Below are 20,082 nucleotides of genomic sequence, written 5' to 3' on the forward strand. Positions count from 1 at the left end.
TTGTTTATTAAATATTATGTTCTTCACACTTAAATCGTAAATTCAACTCAACAGCAATATTAAAAATATATTAAAATTATCTTTAAAATTTTCAGGACATAGTCTCACACGCTGGAGATAATTTTTTTTCGTACAGTGTTGCCATTGCTTGCTTCGAAATGGTTGTGTTTGTTAATAAAAAATTCGTTAAAGTTTTACAGAGCATGAAACAGATAATAAAAGAAATTCCAAACTCCAAATTTGGGCTTCCAGATGCCCATATTCGAATGGAGGGCTACGTTATTCAAAATTTGATGTCTGTAGGTACTGGTTTTTTTCACATTGCGAAGAACATACATACATTCATCCAGATTCTTCATTATTATTCTTTAATGCAGAGCTCTAATGTTTGGTGGCAACAATTTGAGAAGTGAAATGCCTTTTATAGTGAACCAAAGCAAAATGCTAAAACTAAATTAATAGCTTTTATGGGCAATTTTGCGCCTTTAGGCTAATAATAAAATAAAATAAAATGCTTGGCAGTAAATAAACTATCTGCGTATTTAAGAACTACCCTATTAAATCATTTTAAATAAAAAGAACTTAAATTGCTAGATGACTAAGAAAATAAAATTTATTGCATTGAAAACATCGAAGTTGACATGCTCTCTATGTTATTTCAGAAATTTTTTTAAATATTTTTGCTGTATTTATTATCTTAAATTAAATTCGAAATTTATGTAAAAAACAATCACTCAAAATTATTTTACTATGTTTTTGTTTTGTGCAATATTTAGGTTACTAAGTCTTAAAATTAAATTCCCCAACTTAATTTTTTCTTCTATTTACTTTCTTCTTTTTTCTAATATTTATTTTCTTTTAACCATTATGCTTTTAGATGCTTGGTACGAAATGAAAGGGCTTTTCCGTCTTCAGTGACATTAAGCTGGATAGCTAGACGGAAAGTTTCGTACGTAGGATACGTACGGAGGGAGATATATATGAAAGATTATTCAAAATTGTAAAAGAACAAAAGCTTTATGACTTTAGAGTGTCACATAACCTTTTAAGTACTTTCCCGCCGCTTGTTTGTTGTGGAAGGATGACTTTTCTTGATCTCACTTCTAATTGGAAAATAGTAGACTTTCCGTTCATTCTTAGTTAATCACATGAATTTTTTTTGGGAGGCTGGAAAGCAATATTTAAAAAAAAAAAAAAAAAAAAAAAACTTGAGTCTTATCCATTGAAAATTATTTACCACTTTTTTAAGTATAGGTAGGGGTAAGGCTACTCTAATAGGAGCCTTAGGTAGGGTGAAGCTGGAGGGTGCTCAGGGTACCCTCCCTGGCTACGCGCCTGGTTATACTTAAAGATAAATTGTTGAAAGATAAATTAAAGGTAAATAACGTAAGACAAACCTTTTTTTGAAATGTTGAAAGTGTTTAATTGATGTTAAAGCGTAGTATTCGAAATTTGATTGAAATATTCTCTACATTTTTTATTTATATTAAAAAGTTTAAGAACTTGGCCAGTGTATTTTATCATTTTAATGCTGCATATTTTTAGACTTACTATTTTAATTAATCTCCTATAACTTTGCTACATGCGAAAAGGCACTTTAGTAAAAGCAAACTACATATTTGCATAATGTAAGTTGTTCATAATTTAATGAGAATAAGATTGCAGAGATTTAAGTCTACGCAAAAGTTATACATATTTTGGATACAATTTTTGGTTTTTAAATGTGCTTCAAAATAGCGGAAAAATTTACAATTTCTGATAACGAAATTTATTACTTTGCTCTATATAGTAGGGATAAAGCAACTAAACATTCGTTTGACGGAAATATCAACACAAAAGTTTAACGGCATGTTTTTTAATTCAGTGTATCGAACCTGTGCGTTTCTGTCGAATCGTGTACATGTAGGGAAAACTGTTTTGCAACGTTCCCAAAATCATTTTAAAGGAAATGTAGTACAGTGTACAAGATATGCTGGAAACAAAGCATCCGGAAAAGATAACTTATTAGAGAAGTATTATATTGCCAAGCAAGCATATGAAGGTAAACAAACTAAAAGCGTAGTAATGCATCTTTTGTTAGGTTAATAAATTCTTAACTGATTTATTTAACTGTTTGTGTAATTGTCATTCAGTGTACTTTACTATAAATGTATTTTAAATATAACTAACTCGAAATAAGTAAGTGGCTGTAAATTTTCTTTTCTATGCTGATTTTTTTTCAGACTTTTAACTAAATATTAAGCGATTAATTATGAGGCTATGTTTCTGTGTGTTTAATTTTTTGGCGAGTAATTTAAATAGTTTAAGAGCGCTTAAAGTAAGCAGAATACATAAATGGGAAAGTAACTTTTTAATTCAAGTTTAATTTTTTAAAATTTTTTTTACTGATTTTTATACCTCTTGGTTTGTGAAATCATTGACATTTTTCATGTAGAAAAGGAGGGGGTGGGGTTGTTAAAACAGATTTTAAGCGTCAAAAATGTTTTTAATTATGTTCACATAAAATTATGTGCTAGGGCCAATTTAAAAATCACATAGCTGAATGTTATTATTTGTTCTTTATAGCTTTACTTGATTTTAGTAGGATGGAAAAATGTTTAAAAATTTTTAGTGTAAACAAGCATCATTAAACAGTTTTTCCTTATTTGTTAAACAGTTCTTTCATATCTTTCAAAAGGTTAATTCTAGGAGTTGTTAAATTTTTGTGCTCTTAGGTTTCCAACCACTGAAAATATTTCATTATTTGTTCAATTTTTTTTTTGTGTGAAATATTAAATTTCAATTTTAAGATTCCTATGGTCAGATTTGGTGGTATTTAATCAAATTTGATTTATTTGCAATATAAATTTAGAAATTTTAACACTTTAAGAAGTGGAGGGTAGAATAGGAATAACTTCTCCTTCATTTTGGATGTAAATTTTTCTTGTATTTGGACACTTTTTGCTGTAGTTAATTCAGGCATGTGTTTCAAATATTATGTGGAATCAAATCATAATGTTTAAAAGATGTAGTTTATTTTTATATTCAAGAATAGAATCTATGTAAAATATTAATAATCTTCAGTAAAGGTCTGTGAATAAAATTTATAATTCAGGTTTATTCTAAAGAATAATGTACTTTTGTTCAAACTTGCTGTTTCATTTATTTATTTCTTAATTTGAAAAAGAAATGAAGTTTCATTTATTTAAAGGTTAAAGAAATTACTAAATACAGAATTCTTAGATTAAATGTTTCATTTATTTTAGGTAATTTAAGCAAATATTATAAATTTTGACAATGTTATCATTATTCCCATATGATATACAGGGTGATTCTAAATTGTTTTTACAAATCAAGAGGGTGATAATACCCATCCAGACAAGCAATACTTAGAACATAGGGTCACATTCCATACTGAGAGGCAGAAAAGATGAAAGTAGAGTGCATTGATGAAGAACTAGGAGACTATCTTGTAAGACTATCAAGAATTAACTGTGTGCAAATTTGCACTGAGAAAAAGCAGTATTTTGTTCCTAGTTGGTACTGGTATTTTTGGAAATGGATGATTATCCCTGTGGGGCAGACTTTGTGCAATGGATGCTTGGAATGAGGATTCCATGATTTCCTGCATTAATAGTATTTAATGATGAGCTAACATTCAGCAGAGAAGGCATTTTCAACATGCACAATCAATATGTTTGGTCTGACGGCAATCCTCACTGCACTACCCCTCCGAAACACCAGAAATTTTCCGTGAACGTCTGGGCAGGTATCCTAGATGACTACCTGGTAGGCCCTAACATCATGCCGGACAGTTTGACCAACACAGCATACCGTATCTTCTTGGAACAAGTGCTTCCCAGTTTATTGCAGGCTGTTCCGCTCCCCAGTGAGAAAAACGTAGTTTATGCACGATGGAGTCCCAGCACATTTTTGCGTCACGGTCCGTAACCTTTTGAATGCTACATATCCTGTGCAATGGATCGGACGTGGTGGACCTGTGGTGTGTCATCCTCATTCATCGGATCTCAAAACACTGGACTTTTTCTTATGGGGACGTAAGAAATCTTTAGTGTACGAGACACCTGTGGACTCAGCTGAAGATCTCATGGCAAGAATCTTTGGTTGATCTTTACATTATGGTAACTTGGCGATTTTTTGGCGAAAATTTGGCGACCGACTCTCCTACAGCAACCTTCTATTTTTTTTTCCCCGCCGCCATTTTGTCTTCACGAAGTAAAGACATGTTTCTTTTCTTTTTATCTACTGAACACTTCTTCCAACAATCTACTAGCCGAATTACACTTATGCTAGAAATTTTATCTAACAAAACTGCTTCATCATGACAAATATTCACTGCAAAATTGGGAAAAAGTGCACGATACCATACTCCTTACGCGTTTTTCAAAATAACACATACACATAAACCATGTACACGTCGACTTATTTTTACTTAAAAAAAATCCCAGAATTGCACAAAAATGGCATTGCGCACACTGTTCACTATATCCATGTACACTGCTTTTTTCTCATAAATTAGAAAAATTTCACAAAAATACATGACAATTTTTTTAATCTTTAAACCCGGTAAAAAGAACATATATGAAATTACCTGATCATGAAAAAGTATATACCCTTTCCAAATATGAACATTTCCACGTATAAAATAAATAAAATATCCAAAAACTTTTACCTCTCAATTATCTATTATATTATAAACGTCACCAACGAATTCATTCCGCAAACATTACAAATACTTAGTGTCAAATATTTAAATTATTTCCATGCACGTTTACTTCAACTAAAACGTATACCAAATTCCTACAAACATAAAATTCACAAAATAACTATCATTTAATTAAAATATCACTAAATCATGTACACGTCGACTTATTTTTACTTAAAAAAACATCCCAGAATTGCACAAAAATGGCATTGCGCACACTCTTCACTATATCCATGTACACTGCTTTTTTCTCATAAATTAGAAAAATTTCACGAAAATGCATAACAATTTTCTGAACCCGGTAAAAAGAACATATATGAAATTACCTGATCGCGAAAAAGTATATACCCTTTCCAAATATGAACATTTGCCCGTATAAAATAAATAAAATATCCAAAAACTTTTACCTCTACATTATCTATTATATTACAAACGTCACTAACTAATTCATACCGCAAACATTACAAATGGTTACAAATACTTAGTGTCAAATATTTAAATTATTTCCATGCACGTTTACGCAAATTACTTTACTTCCACCTTACATTTAGAACAATGCATAAAAATAATATCCTCAAAAAATTAAAAATACTAACTTACATAATCTTCTTCAGAATCTTGATTACGTGTCCGATAAACTTTTCTTATTTCTGTTTCAGGATCTTTAAAATCATACTTATAGTTCACAGCAAGGTTCCAGGTAAAATAAATAACTTAATATAACATCTTTACTTCTATCTCGCACAACCTTAAAGAAATACTTATTATTACCCCTTTCAATCCCACTAAATACCCATTTCGAATTCACTTTAGTTAGGGCCATGGGATCTAAAAATTAACAAACACTGTTTCACACAACACAGAATAAAGCCAAATACAAAATTTCCAGATTTTTTCCCGATTTCCCCCTTTTTCCGATTAAAGAACCGTAATTCGTCCATTAATATCACATGACATATCCCATGATCTCTCATTTCCCTCACACAAAATAATGCGTAATCGGAACTGAGTACTGCTCACATTATTACCAAAGTCCCAGGTAGTAACCTTTATCGCCTCCAAAATGTCGCCAAACTACCAGTTACCATATTCTAAAGATCAGCCGAATCTTTGTTGCTGTGGACAAAATTAACATACACCAGGAATCTTCAGGAGAGGTCGCCAGTCTTTCTTTGCGACATCAACTGTGCAACGACACGCGAGGTTGGCATTTTGAGCACTTTCTGCGAGTTTTTCACTAAAAAATAAATCCGATTGGGCAGCTTTTGGTCTCGTTCGTTCGCTTTCCCAACACTGTTGGAAGTTCAGGTTAAAATTCTAATGTTCCTCTTTTCTGCCTTTCGGAGTAGACTGCTACCCTATGTTCTATGGTAATTATTGCGCATCTGGATGGGTACTATTAAGCCTCTTAATTTCTAAAAACAATTTAGAATCACCGTGTATATGTTTAAGTGTTAAACATATATCTATATAACAAGAAAACAAGTAAATAAAGATAATTCATTAAAAGTGTTTTTGAAATTTTTTACAAAGTCAGAAATATAATAAGAAAATGTGGTACTTTTCCGTTTTGCCGGCGCAAACGATAAAGTCGCCAATAATGGTACAACTGATGCCAAACGGAATATCTTCGCTAGTAGCCTTTTACGCTTCCTTTTCAAAACAAGTCGCAGCCATTTCTTATCAGATTGATTGTTTCTTTCAATACTGGCATACAATTACATAAAATTTTTACATAGATAGCTAAATTTTATGCCTTAAGACCATTCGCGGTAATTAAGTTAATTAGGATGGAATCTCACCCAAAGCCGAAAATATAGAAAAGGCAAAATCAAGGGTTAAATTCAACAATTCTAATGAGAATGCACTAGCGAAGTAAAGCAAGGCGGTTTTACATAATTTCTGAGTAAGCTATTCGTACGAGTTGAACTAATTCTTGCATTTAAACTTGTATTATATATTAAGATTTATCTTGAAATTAATGTAGATAATTACTGAGAGAATTAGTTTTTTGTAGCGTAGTTTACGTGAGATGAGATCACTTGGGGTCACGTGATACAAACCGGCGAAACGGGATGTTGAACCATGAAAGCATAGTAAATTCTTAATGTGTTTTTACAAATTTATTGCCTTTACTAGCTTTTTACAAAATTTTAAACCGTATTAAAATGTTTATTCCTTCAAAATAAAAAATTCTTAGAACTAACATATCTTAAAATTTTTTATGTGTATACTGTATGCTGTCGCCAACAAAGTCTGCTCGGCGAGATTTTGGCTCTTCCTAATGAGGCTTAAAATATTTGGTACTTAACTTTTATCTCGTTGGCCAGGAATTTGTCGCCAAACTGTGCAAATTTGTGCCAGTTATTAATAACTGTGATGTTGCAACATCTTATTTTGTTTGATATAACCTCAATTTTTGATTAGCCACCTTGGGTGTTTGGGAACGAGGATATAAAGTAACTGGTATCGCTGTACTTTTTCTTGTATTTAAAGAAAAAAAATTATTAAAATTCAGACCTATCTACTAGCAAGCAGATTTTCAAATTTTTGGTTTCCTGCTGTTAAAAAAGTATGTATTTAATGGACATGGTATAGTTAGTTAAATATGGTCAACAGAATGGTAATACATTGGAACATTTATCGGGGAAAGTGCTGAATCGGCCACTGCTTGGTGCGTTTTTTAAAATTGCCAACTTGGCGCGTTCTCGCGTCTTGTCTACTGGATTTCCAACCCCTCCAGAAGACACTACGTAAGGTGCGACATTTACAATGGTGAACAGTTAAAATAAATACAAAATAAAAATTGAAGCAAAAATTTTAAAACTGAAAATCCTTTAAAAACAGCTTAATCATTTTAAAACACAAACATGGCTAAGAAAACATAGTAAGCTTCAAAAACTTAAAATCATTACAAAACACTGAAGAATTAAAATACATTCAGCTATAAAAAAAATTGGGAAACGTGCAGAATAACCCACTGCTTGATGCATTTTTAAGAATTGCACAAACTCGGTATCCATGTACAAATCCACCTATTTTCACTTAAAAAAAATCCTAGAATTGCACAAAAATGGCATTGCGCGCTGTCTTCACTTTATCCATGTACACATTGACCTATTTTTCACTTAAAAAGTCAAAGAAAATTAACACAAATCCAATTCTTTTTACTCTTGTAAAAAGTGCCAAACAAATAAGTTAGAAATTTTTAAAACTGGAAATCATTTCAAAAAAACCTAATAACTTTAAAGAACACAAAATCCTTACAAAACCCTGAAAAATTAATACTTTCACTTCCAAAAAATTTTAAAATATGAAAATAGAGTCCTTACAAAAACATAATTTTAAAAACTAAAAATCGTTTCAAACATTTAAAGTCGTTACAAAATACTTTCAATTACCTGAAAAGGGGTAATCCACTCCTTTCAGCCAAAGAATGAAAAGTAACAAATTCTCGAAATGTTCTCAAATTATTGTTTAAAATAACTGCACCTCTACCATTTATTATCATCTACACCAACCAGAAATTCTAAATTTTAAAATGCATACTGAGCATGCGCAAAAATGCTCTGAATTTCGTGCTCAAAAGAAATTCTCAATTCAAAATACATACTGGGCATGCACGAAAATGCTCTGAAATTCGCCTTCCAGAATGGCAAAATCGACTTCGATACCATTTGGCGCATTTATCAATCTCGTAAAAAGCACTGAACACAACGGGCCAAATAAGTGGGTGATTCTGCATTATCTACACAAGAATACATTTACCTGAAGTTTCTGTTCATAGTGTTCTAAGCAGCGTCCGTTTAACAAAGTAGTAGAGATTGTGGAAAATCTTTTCACGAAGTGCAAAAATGAAGCAGAGTAAGTGCTGATGTTTAAAGAGGCTTCATTCAGAATTTTATGCGAGTGATTGGAGCATCTGTAATGAGATCTCCACCAGTTTTCATATATCAGTGGTACCAGCTTTCATGATTGGGGGTATAATTTATAAATCTCTTGCTTGTACATATCAGTGCCATATATAAGTGAACCTGGAGCATCCAAATAATCATTAAATATGAGTATGTGTAATATGTAAATTAATCTTTAATGTATAGCATCTAAAAAATTTGATATAAACAAGACTCGTTTAAATGTAAAATATGCTAGAAAGTATGTTGGAATCACAATATAGTCAGATTCCGAAGGTGCTGCAGAAAGAAAAGATTGTAAGAATATCTATGGCACACACATTACTTCGGCACACACATTAGTTGATGTAAATTGAAGTCATCATGATATTTTATGTTTGGCATATGCATTGATTACATTTTTAGAGGATATTTTTCGACATAAAACTTTTCCAGAAAATACATTATACGCTGTTTTGTTATAATTTGTTTTAATTTTCATATTATGCTACTACTTTTCTTTAAATTTTTAAATAAAGGAACTATGAGTTTTTTGTTTATTGGTATGTGGTTTTAATATATAGTACAACATTCTGACATTTGTGATTTCATCGTTAATATATTCTTATATTTTACATTCAAAAATTGATAAATTATGTTAACAATTGTATTTGTAAGCCAGTTGCATTATTCACATGCAAGATGCAAGCATTCAAACAGTATACAAAGCCATTAATGTAGGTAACATCATGGTTTTATAATATGTAAATTTGTATGCCATTTCTGAATGGGAACAAAAAAGGCAAGATTATACCTTTAATATGTAGTCCTACTCAGTATCAACAAACAGATGAGTTCTCAAGAAACTTCACACTAAACCTGTGTAGTTTATTCTTGCATTGCTTTATGAAAGAAATGCAGGGTGTTGACATGACTGTTGATTGGATTTGGTAACAATGAGCTCTGGAGTAAAATATTTAGCTTCATGAGGGATCCAAAGTAAGGAGACCACTGTCAGAGTACACTAATCTCTATATCATGCCATGTCTGATCATAATTTATGATTGAAATATTTACAAAATATACAGGAAGCTCTTACGGCCCACCAGCGGCCGAGCGATAAAGTCGTTAAACAGTAGTAGTTCGGTTCGAGGTTCAAAGCCCGCGAACCTCGGGCTGGATGGACGTTTTCGTGGTTTTCCCCATGTGTAACGTGTATACGAGGCAGTTCCCTTAGAAAGTCCTCCACGAAGGCATCCCTCCTCTCAGGCAGATAGCCCTCGAGGCTTTGCCGTAATTAAATAACCTAATCTACAGCTCTTGCACATGTAGACAGGTTTTGAAATAATAGCTGTTGCACCTTCGGAATTTAACTGTCCTATATGAATGAAGGCTTTCTTTAACACCAAGTGTTCATTGTGGATATTTTCAATGTTGCAAAAAAGTTGCTGTGGATTGCCGAATTGATCAATTTGTCATCACCAGCAAATCTTAACTCTGCCTGATAAATAATTAATGGTGTATGATGATATGAAGGGTATATGTCCATTGGGATATGTTTATATATTATTAATGATTTTTGAAATGACATATAGGCTGTCAGCCGGAATTAATGGTTTAGGATATTATTGCTTGTTGTTATTGCTTTTTCTCCAGATTCTGACAAGGTCGAAAAGACCATTGACTCTAAGAAAGTTTGAGCAGAAAGAGGAGACTGATATAAATATTCTCCCTAGAAAGGTCCGAACAGACCAAAATATGTTCAACAGAACGTCGTTGATCTGTCCGCACTATCCTTATTTTCAAAGCAGATTTTTTTTTTTTATTTTATTCAGGTTATAATTCCTTACTAAATGTAGTATTTCATCTCGATGTATTCCGTCTTTGATATGATTTAAATCAAATTCCTCGTCATTATAAATATCATGAGTACACATCAAATAGTTTTCTGGTTGCAGTTTTCTAATTTCGACTATGCGTAATGTATGCTTTACACATGCGTGCGTTGAAAGAAATGTTTAATAAAGTAAACAAATATTAAGTTTTTTTTTGTAAATTTTGATACCCTTTAGATAATAATTGCTCTTTATTTCATAAATTACGGTTTCATATTTTTAATTTTATAATTTCTGCATGCCATCTTACCAGATTTAAACTGATAATCTATAATCCGGAAAAATCGATAATCCAGAATCGCCAAAATCCCGACGAGTCCGGATTAAAGACTTTTGACTGCATATTTATAGCATCATTGTAACATAGATATTTTGACACAAAATCGGACTTTTTCTGAAATAATATGCCAATTTGTTTCCGTACTTCGACTCTTTGACTCGAATTAAGCCTAAAAATTAAATTTTGTAAAATTTGGTGCAAAATTTACAGAGAATTCAAAAATTTATCTTCGCGTATTTTTTCACTTTTCACCAAGAATAATTTACTTGGCGAACTTCTTAATTTATAGCAACCTATTTTCCTTTTCTTTTTTCATTGTAGACAAGCAGAAATAAAGTCATTGTTAATACTTTCAAGTAATTTTAACAAAGTGCATATTATTGTATGGTGGAATTATTACTAAAGAAAAAAAGATACCAAATTTCAAAATGCTCCAATATGTAAATTAAAATATATCTTAGAATATTTTGAATTGAAAAACTTGAATTTTTTGCAGGTGTGCCTAGAAATACATCTACTTTAAGATGATAAAAATTTTATAAGTTATAATACAAAATTTTTTGAAAAATTTATAAAAAATATTTAAAAACACAAATTTTAATATTAACTATTAAAAAATGTGTGAATTATATTTGGATCAAGCCTAAATTTCGAATTCTGGGTGGAGGAATCAAGTAAGTTTAATTAAAAAAAGAAAAGAAATATTAATAAATATATATCAAATTCAATTAACATTGAGGAGCTAAAATTTTGGGAGCTAATTTTTTTAAGAACTACTCATGCAATTTTTCTTGGCAGTTTGGCATAATTTGAGTTGTAGAATCAAAATATGGAAAAAATTGGCATGTCATTTTTAGAAAAAGTCCGATTTTGTGTCAAAGTACCTATATTAGAACAATGCTATATATAAGTCTAATACATATAATAAGTTGCACTTTTGAGACTTGAAAAAACAGTTTGAATTTCTTCAATCGGTCCAGTAGAACGGGAGATACAGAACTGTCTCACTTTTTTTTTGCAGAACATAATTTTAGCTTTATTGCATGAAGTGGTGCTACAACATCTTATTAATGATCTGTATATCCAAGTACCTGATCGTTGTACATTTCTAAAAATTAAATCATTTAAGTGATTAGTTATCTATTTGTATATGAAATTTAGTCTAATGATTTTTACTTCCTTGTTTCTAATGATTTTTACTTCCTTGTTTCTAATGATTTTTACTTCCTTGTACGAAGTATTGTAATCGCAAAAAATTCCGGGTATCTTATTTCAACGAAATATCAATTTTTACCGCTTTCACATGTAATTTAACAACGATGTTTTTGAGTGACATCTGTATGTAAGGTCAGAATAAAGGACTATTTTTCCCCATACTGGCTATAAAATTGATTTAAAATGGATTGAGAAGAGACCCTTTTCATGATGTCTGTATGTATCTCGCATAACTGAAAAACGAGTACCCTCAGAAGGCTGCAATTTTGTATATAGGACTGCTATAACATGCAGTTCTGAATCTCCCTTTTTGGTAGCAATCGGTTATACCAAAAGTATATATGCACTCATTTTCATAAAAATTTGCGCACCAAGAAAGAGTTGTCAGAATGAAATGAAATTTTACATATGTAAGTATTACTTTGATATAAGTAAGTGATTAGAGAAAGCAAAAAAGATCATTTATTGCAGAAAAAAGTACACATGAATTGAAGATTTAGTACTCTGTTGGATCACCTCTAACATAAATGCACGATGCGATACGAGCAGGCTTTGAGGCATACAAGTTCTGTATGGTGTTCTTAGACATCCCGTTCCACAATTGCTGTAAATGCACCTTTATTTCAGCCAATCTTGTAGGCTGTCCAACTTGACGTTCCAAATGATCCGAGATATGCTCGATATGTGAGAAATCTGGGGATCGAGCAGGCCAGGTAAGGGTGTTAATGTGGCAGAGGCAGTCTTGTGAGATCCGTGCTGTGTGTGCCCAAGCATTGTCTTGTTGAAAACAGGCTCCTGGGAGCCCTGCCATGAGTGGCAACACATGTGGCTGAAGGATGTCATGGACGTACCACTGGCCTGTTATTGTGCCATGGATCAATATTAGGGGTGATCGTGTATCGTAAGCAATGGCACCCCGTATTATCACACCAACTGTGGGAACGGTGTGTCACTGTATAGCAGGATTGAGGCCTACATATGAATGCAATTGTCAAATTGAATCTAGATGCATCGCTGAAAACTACCTGGTTCCATTCCGTTAAAGTCCAATCCTGTTGTGCGCAACACCACTTCAAACTGAGGCGTCGGTGGGTGGGTGTCATTGGCAGCTCATGTAATGGGCGCCGCGATATCAGATGTCTTTCAACCAGGTGCCTTGCGATGGTTTGGGAAGGCATACGGGCCCATAATGAAACTGTTGCCTTTGTCTGGATAGCGGCCAATGAGGCAGTTGGCTCTACGTGTGCGTGTCGTATGACATGACGTTCTTCTCGACGATTGGTCTGTTGAGGGCATCGTGAGCCTGGTCATCGTGTAAATGTCTCTTCTCTCCACTGGTTCCAACACCTCCTCGCAGTAAAATCAGAATGGCCTACCTGAAAAGCTTTACGATAAAGCTGATTGGGATGTTTTTGCATCTTGTGCTGTGCTGACTGAAGAAATAGTAAATGATGTGGAAATTAATGCAGCAGCAAAAATGATCTCTGATACTATTGTACAAGCAGCTGAACTCTGTATTCTGAAGTTCTCGACAAAGTTCCCAAAGTTTCCTAAATCCTGGTGGAACATTGATTGTCATGAAACTTCAAGAGAACAAAAGAAAGCTTGGCATATTTTTCGCCGATATCCTATACAGGCAAATCTTCTGGCCTTTAAAAAAGCTAAGGCGAATGCAAGAAAAGTGAGGTGGCAAATCGGAGAAAATCATAGTCAGCCTACATGTCCACTGGTGCCTCCTCTATGTCTAGCAAACAGGTTTGGGTTTGGGAAAGAGTTCGCAATGCCTCTGGACTTTATAATGATTATTATTTTTCTGTTTTAGAAAAAGATGGAAAGGTTGATAAGCTCTAGAGATGAAATAGCTGATGTTTTAGGTGGTATGTTTGCTGCTGTGTCTGGCAGTAACAACTACTCAAAAGAGTTTTTGTCCACAAAGATGTGCTTGGAAAGGATTCAAATCAACTTTTCCCATCCTGATGCAAAATCTTGTAATGAAGATCTTGCCATGTTAGAATTGTGAAGTGTAGTATCTCGCACTGGTAGAACCTGCCCTGGCCATGATGGCATTTCCTATGTCATGTTGAAGCATTTGTCCAATGAATCGTTAAAATCTCTTCTGTTCCTGTATAACAGAATACAGAAAGAATGTTCTTTCCCTAATGCTTGGCAAAATGCTGTAGTGATCCCCATTGCCAAACATGGAAAGGATGCAAAGAATCCTTCAAATTATCTTCCTATTGCTCTCATTAGTTGCCTATGCAAACTTCTGGAGAAAATGATAAATAGTCTCCTTGTTAATTTTTTGGAAGAAAATGGTTCTCCAAGGCAAAGCGTTTCCGGAAAGCATGATCGACAACTAATAATGCGCTTATGCTTGCGACTGCAGTGCTTAATGCCTTTCTTAAGAGGAACCGTTTGGTGCCATTTCTTTTCAACATGGAAAAAGCATATGACAAGACATGGAAATATGGAATTCTCCAAGATCTTTTTCATTATGGCTTTCAAGGAAAACTTCTAATTTTCATTCAGTATTTCATGAAAGGCTTTTTCAAGTAAAAATGGATTCTGTGTTGTCTAAATCATTTTACCAAGAAGGAGTGCTACAGGGCTGTGTACCAAGTGTAACCCTTTTTAATATTAAAATAAAATGAAATTCTGAAGGAACTTCCAACCATATCCGGTACGTTATATGTCGACGACTTGCAGATAAGGCTGCCAAGGTGCAGATATGCGGTGTATTGAGAGACAACTACCAGATTGCCATTAACAGGATAGTTATGTGGTCAAATAAAAATGGATTTAAGTTTTTTAATCAAAAGACAGCTTGTGTATACTTCTGCCATAAATTAAGTCTTCATCCCGATCCAGAAATCTTCCTAGAAGGCTCACCAGTTCTGTAGTAGGCTCACCAGTTCCTGTAGTAGCAGAAATTAAATTTCCCATGTATTATACCTAAAGAAAAAGTGTTTAAATGTATTGAATATTTTGAAAGTGCAGTAGAAGTCCAGAAATCCGCAGAGCATGGGACCAGAGGTTGTGCGGATTTTAGGATTTTGCGGATTTCGAGACAGAAAAGATGAATCGTAATTTTCAGACTAAAAGTGCAAAATAAATAAGGCGTATTATATACATTTAATTAAATTATTATATAAGGTATTGCAATAACTTATTATATGCATTAAATTATTATTACATATATAAATTGATTATACAGTCAAAAGTTGTTAATTCAGACACCCATAATCTGCAATGGTCTATAATCTGGACCTCAAAGCTACAAACTTTCTGCGCATGGGTTGAGTTGACCTTTACGGCTTTTAAAGACTTTGCAGACCTTTACGGCTGTGAATATGTGTTTGCGCAAAACACATTTACGAATGCGCGTTTAATGTATAACGGACGGTATAAGCTAAGCTAAAATTATCTAATTCAGTTAATGTTGCAGATTGCGTTGTTCCTTAATCTTCAAATTGGATTCTTCTTCTTTTTTTTTTTTTTTTTTTTTGCAGACTGTTAAAGCAATTTTATAAAAGTAAGCTTTACCTTTCGATTATGTCAAATAGAATTTCTGATATATATTTACTAATATATAAAGGATCTACAAAGCGAAAGTATGTTTCGAAGTCCATTAAACAAAAAGTGGAATTGCTGCAAAAAATGGATAAAGGCATATCTTTTGTTTATCTAAACTTTAACATTTGTTTATCTAAACTTTGTTTATCTTTAACGCAGCCGCGAGCAATGAATTGGAAGTTGGTCTGTCAGCACTATCCTTATCTTCAGGGCGGATGTTTTTATTTTATTTGGCTTATAATTCCTTACTAAGTGTAGTATTTCATCTCGATGTACTCCATCTTTGATATGATTTAAATCAAATTCCTCGTCATTATAATTCGCTTCCGATAGCAAAGAAAGTGACAGAGGTTATTGAAAACGAAAAAATTTTGATTGACAAATTAGTTGGTATTCTCGACACAGCAATTATAGGACTTAAACAGCAGAACTTTGTAACTGAATAAGAAATTATGTCTGTTTATAGAATTAAAGAGAATGTATTATCGCATAAAAAACGAAGCAACTTAAACAACTTGCATTGAAAGAAATGTTTAATAAAGTAAACAAATAAATTTTAAGCCTTTTTTTTTTTTTTTTTGTAAATTTTGATACTCTTTAGATCATAATTGTTCTTTATTTCATTAATTATGGTTTCATATTTTTAATTTTATAATTTCTGCATGCCATCTTACCAGATTTAAACTGATGATCTATAATCCGGAAAAATCGATAATCCGGAATCGCCGAAGTCCCGACGAGTCCGGATTAACGACTTTTGACTGTATTATTCATTGTATTATATATACACTGCATCGAGGTTTGCGGATTTTGCCTCATGCAAAGATTTCCGGTGTTAGAGTCACTTTTGCTGTAAAATTGCAGCAGCTTTTCTTTATTTTTCCATATATCTTACACAGTCGTGTCGCAATTCCATGCGATTCTGCTATAAATCGAGGAGTAGCACCTGTCTTCATCTTTTGCAGAATTTGCACTTTTTGCATTACCGTCAATGCAATGTGTTTACGTTTTTCAACGTTGCAAGCAGTAAAATCAGGAGTGCGTTTCTTATCTGTAATTGTATTAAAAAGGGCTGAAATTGAAAATATTCTTAATTTATCTACAAAATATCTGGATAAAAGAAAAGCAGCACTAAATAATCTCATGAAATAACAAAGCTCAGAAAATACAACAACGTGAATCGTGAACTTGAAAGAAGAGTTGAGTGAATCGTCTGCTTTTTTACCTCGATGCAAATTAGAGGGGAAAAATCTTTTATCATAATGTCAATAATTTGGTATTTCCGTTATGACTTATTATTCGGTAAGTATTTTTTCTTCGATGTTTCGTACTCAGTGTTGCGGTTTCTGGAACCAATAAACTGAATGTTTGTATTTTGAGAGGCAACTCGGATTTCAGGTTGGCGGATTTTCGGTATTTGACTGTATTAATACCTCTTGGGGAGCAGATAAAACTTCCATGCTCTGAATTTACAGAGCTCTTATTCAATTCAAACTTTATTACGGATCAGTAGCCTATGGATCGTTACGAACTTCTATGGTAATGAAGCTTGATCCTGTTCATCACCAAGCCTTAAGAATTTGTTCAGGAGCTTTCAGAACATCTCCTTTGCAGAGTTTGTATGTAGAATGTTTCGAGTCACCCCTTCAGCTGAGACACGAGCAATTGTCTCTTCAGTATTATTTTATGACTGTTTAGCACCCTGATCATCCAGCCAACAGCTGGGCCCACCAGCGGCCGAGCGGTAAAATCGCTGAACACTGGTAGTTCGGTTCGAGGTTTGAATCCCGCAAACGGGCTGGCTGCATGGGCGTTTTCGTGGTTTTCCCCATGTGTAATGTGTATACGAGTCAGTTTCCCTTAGAAAGTCCTCCACGAAGGCATCTATCCCCTTAGGCAGATAGCCTTAGTGTGCTTTGCCGTATTCTCAGCAGTAAAGTATTTGGAAATGCCTCCTTGGAAAGATGTTCACATTGCGCTTCTTAACATATTTTCCGGCTTAGCTAAAGTTAGCACCAGTGATGTCGTGTACAAGCAGATTTTCTGTGAACGTAGACAGGCTTACAATGACTATGTTGTATATGCAGATGGATCGAAGTCCCAGGATCATGTCGGCTCTGCCTTCATGTGCGAGAATACTATTGAGGGAAAAAACCTTTCTCGCTTATACCATCTTTACTGCAGAGATTGTTTCTTTGATATTAGCTGTATCTTTCATAAGTAAACAGCTTAGGAAAAATTTCATTATTTACACAGACTCGCTTAGTGTGCTAAAAGCTCTCGAATCGTATGTGAATAACACAAATCCGTTAATTGTAGAAGTGCTGAATCTCAATAGTAGCTTCAAGGCCAAAGGTTACCGGATCTTTTATTGCTGGGTACCAAGCCGTGTTGGTATAAAAGGAAATGAACTGCCAGATATCACTGCAAAATGTGCCTGTGAGACATCGAGCTGACCTGTTCCCTATTCAGATATTAATCCTCTGATTGGGAGCGAAATTCTGATGAAATGGCAAAAGCTTTGGATGTGCAGTTAACCAATAAATTATGAAATATAAAACCTAAAATAGAACATTGGAAATGTTCCCTAAACCGAAAGGAGCAGGACCTTCTGACCTGATTGAGAATCGGTCATGCAAGGCTAACATACAGATACCTATTGATGGGCGAAGCTGAACCAGTATGTGCTGAATGCAGCACTTTTTAACTGTTTACATTTTACTTTTTTACTGTTTACATTTACTGTAACATTTTAATTGATTGCCCAAATTTTAATCGCTTTCGAAATTTTTATTTTAATACTTGTGAGATTTCAGCAAAAGATTAAGTTGGTAAAGAACCACATTTTAACATTTTTAACTTTTTGAAAGCTGCAAAGTTTTACCATGTTATTTGAATGCTCTGAATCCAATATGGGTTTCAGAAGATTTAACCCGTATCTAGTTTTATTCATATCATCAAAATGTATCTTTTAACTACAGATTTTTATATCTGTATTTCGTGGTTTTCATGTCCTGGTTTTCCATAAAAGAATTTTATGTGTTTGATCTTATTGCTTGCTATTTCATACCTATATGCAACATTTTCTTAAATTTCCACTTGTGAGCATGCACTGAATGGTGCATGTGTTTTTATCTCTATTTTCGTAAGTTTTGGAAATACACAACCTTTTGTCTGGTGCAACATAACCCCCATGGGTTTTGTGCCAAAATATTCCAACCAACCAACCTTGCTGCCCCTTTGCATTGCACTATAAATGTGGAGAAAGTTCTTCATGTGTTGAGTAATTTGTGGATCTTGCGACAAGATGGTACTGCAAATCCATCTATTCAATTTCTTCATGCTTCCCTTCCTGGACACATGACCATGTAAAAATTGATAATTAAGTTTTTTGTTCTTTTTAGTTCTTTTTAGAATTCAGTCTAACTAGAAGTTAGAAAAATTTGATGGAACTATTGAGTTTCCAATATTTGTTCTAGAATTGGATTCAGACCTTTAGCCTATCTTATACACATATGTATAAAAGATTGCTTAAGTTTTCATTAAAAAATAAAAAATCTTATGCCCTGCAATCTAATTTTTTTGTTTTGTTTCGATTTCAAACCAATTCATCACATGTCCTAAAATTTAAAAAAAAAATTACTTGTTTTGTCATATATACTTCCTTGTATGAAGTAAAGAAGTATTGCAATTGCAGAAAATTTTGAGTATCATATTTCAACGGAAACATCCATTTTGATCACTCACAAATTCATCTGAATGATGTTTTTACGGGATAACTGTATATACAGACAGAATTAGAGGTCCTTTTTTTACCAATTAGATTAAAAATTGGATTTAATTTGTATTCGGAAGAGATTTTTTCATGGCGTCTGATGTATGTATGAAAATTCTCATATTTTAATAACTTAAAAATGAGTTGCCTCAGAGCATTGGAATTTTGTATATTGGACTGTAGTATCTAGTTGTGTGTACCTCCCTTTATCATTGCAATTTGTGACACTAAACATGTGCATGCACACACGCACATATATATTCCCACTTTGTTATCCGGCTCATTGAGCTCAGTTCTTATTTTTATATGTTGGTAAATTGTGCATTTTTTGCATTAAAAATGATTGAATTACATTCCCTGTTTCTATGCCCTGACTTGTGTTATTCTTATGTTTCTGTTTTTATGCCTTTAGTTGATCTGCATGCAATAGTTGTAGAATTATCAACAATTTAAAAGTTGTTTAAGTGCAACTAAGCCTAACTGAGCGGCTATTTGTGTATATTTGAAACTTAGCAGAATAGTGAATTAAATCAGTTTTTGGACCTTCAGTGTGTTTTTTGTTGAGTGGGAGCAATAGTTAACTTTCGGTTTTGAGCGTCGAAAAATCAGCCTGGCTGAATTGCTTGTTTTTGTGTAGAAACTAATTTTAACTGTAAAAAAAAATTTTTTTTAACTGTTTTGGCTGTATTTGGCGTTTTTGTTTTTAGTTTTTAATGAAGATGTTTTGAGTTTTTATGTATTTTTGC

General features: G+C 33.2%; 1 protein-coding gene across 1 annotated transcript in view; it reads left to right on the forward strand.

The window, feature by feature from the left end:
- Positions 1 to 1,839: 1,839 nt before the first annotated feature.
- Positions 1,840 to 20,082, forward strand: part of Nt5c (5' nucleotidase C) — a 188,640-nt gene continuing 170,397 nt past the window's right edge. The window contains exon 1 of the mRNA XM_085824897.1: positions 1,840 to 2,041. Within this exon, the coding sequence (XP_085681023.1) occupies positions 1,849 to 2,041 (193 nt within the window). The 5' untranslated portion in view covers positions 1,840 to 1,848. The remainder of the gene's footprint in view (positions 2,042 to 20,082) is intronic.

This window comes from Stegodyphus dumicola, chromosome 10 (genome assembly GCF_044657685.1).
Source record: "Stegodyphus dumicola isolate Sdum_Otavi_A_Nest chromosome 10, ASM4465768v1".
Taxonomy (NCBI): domain Eukaryota; kingdom Metazoa; phylum Arthropoda; class Arachnida; order Araneae; family Eresidae; genus Stegodyphus; species Stegodyphus dumicola.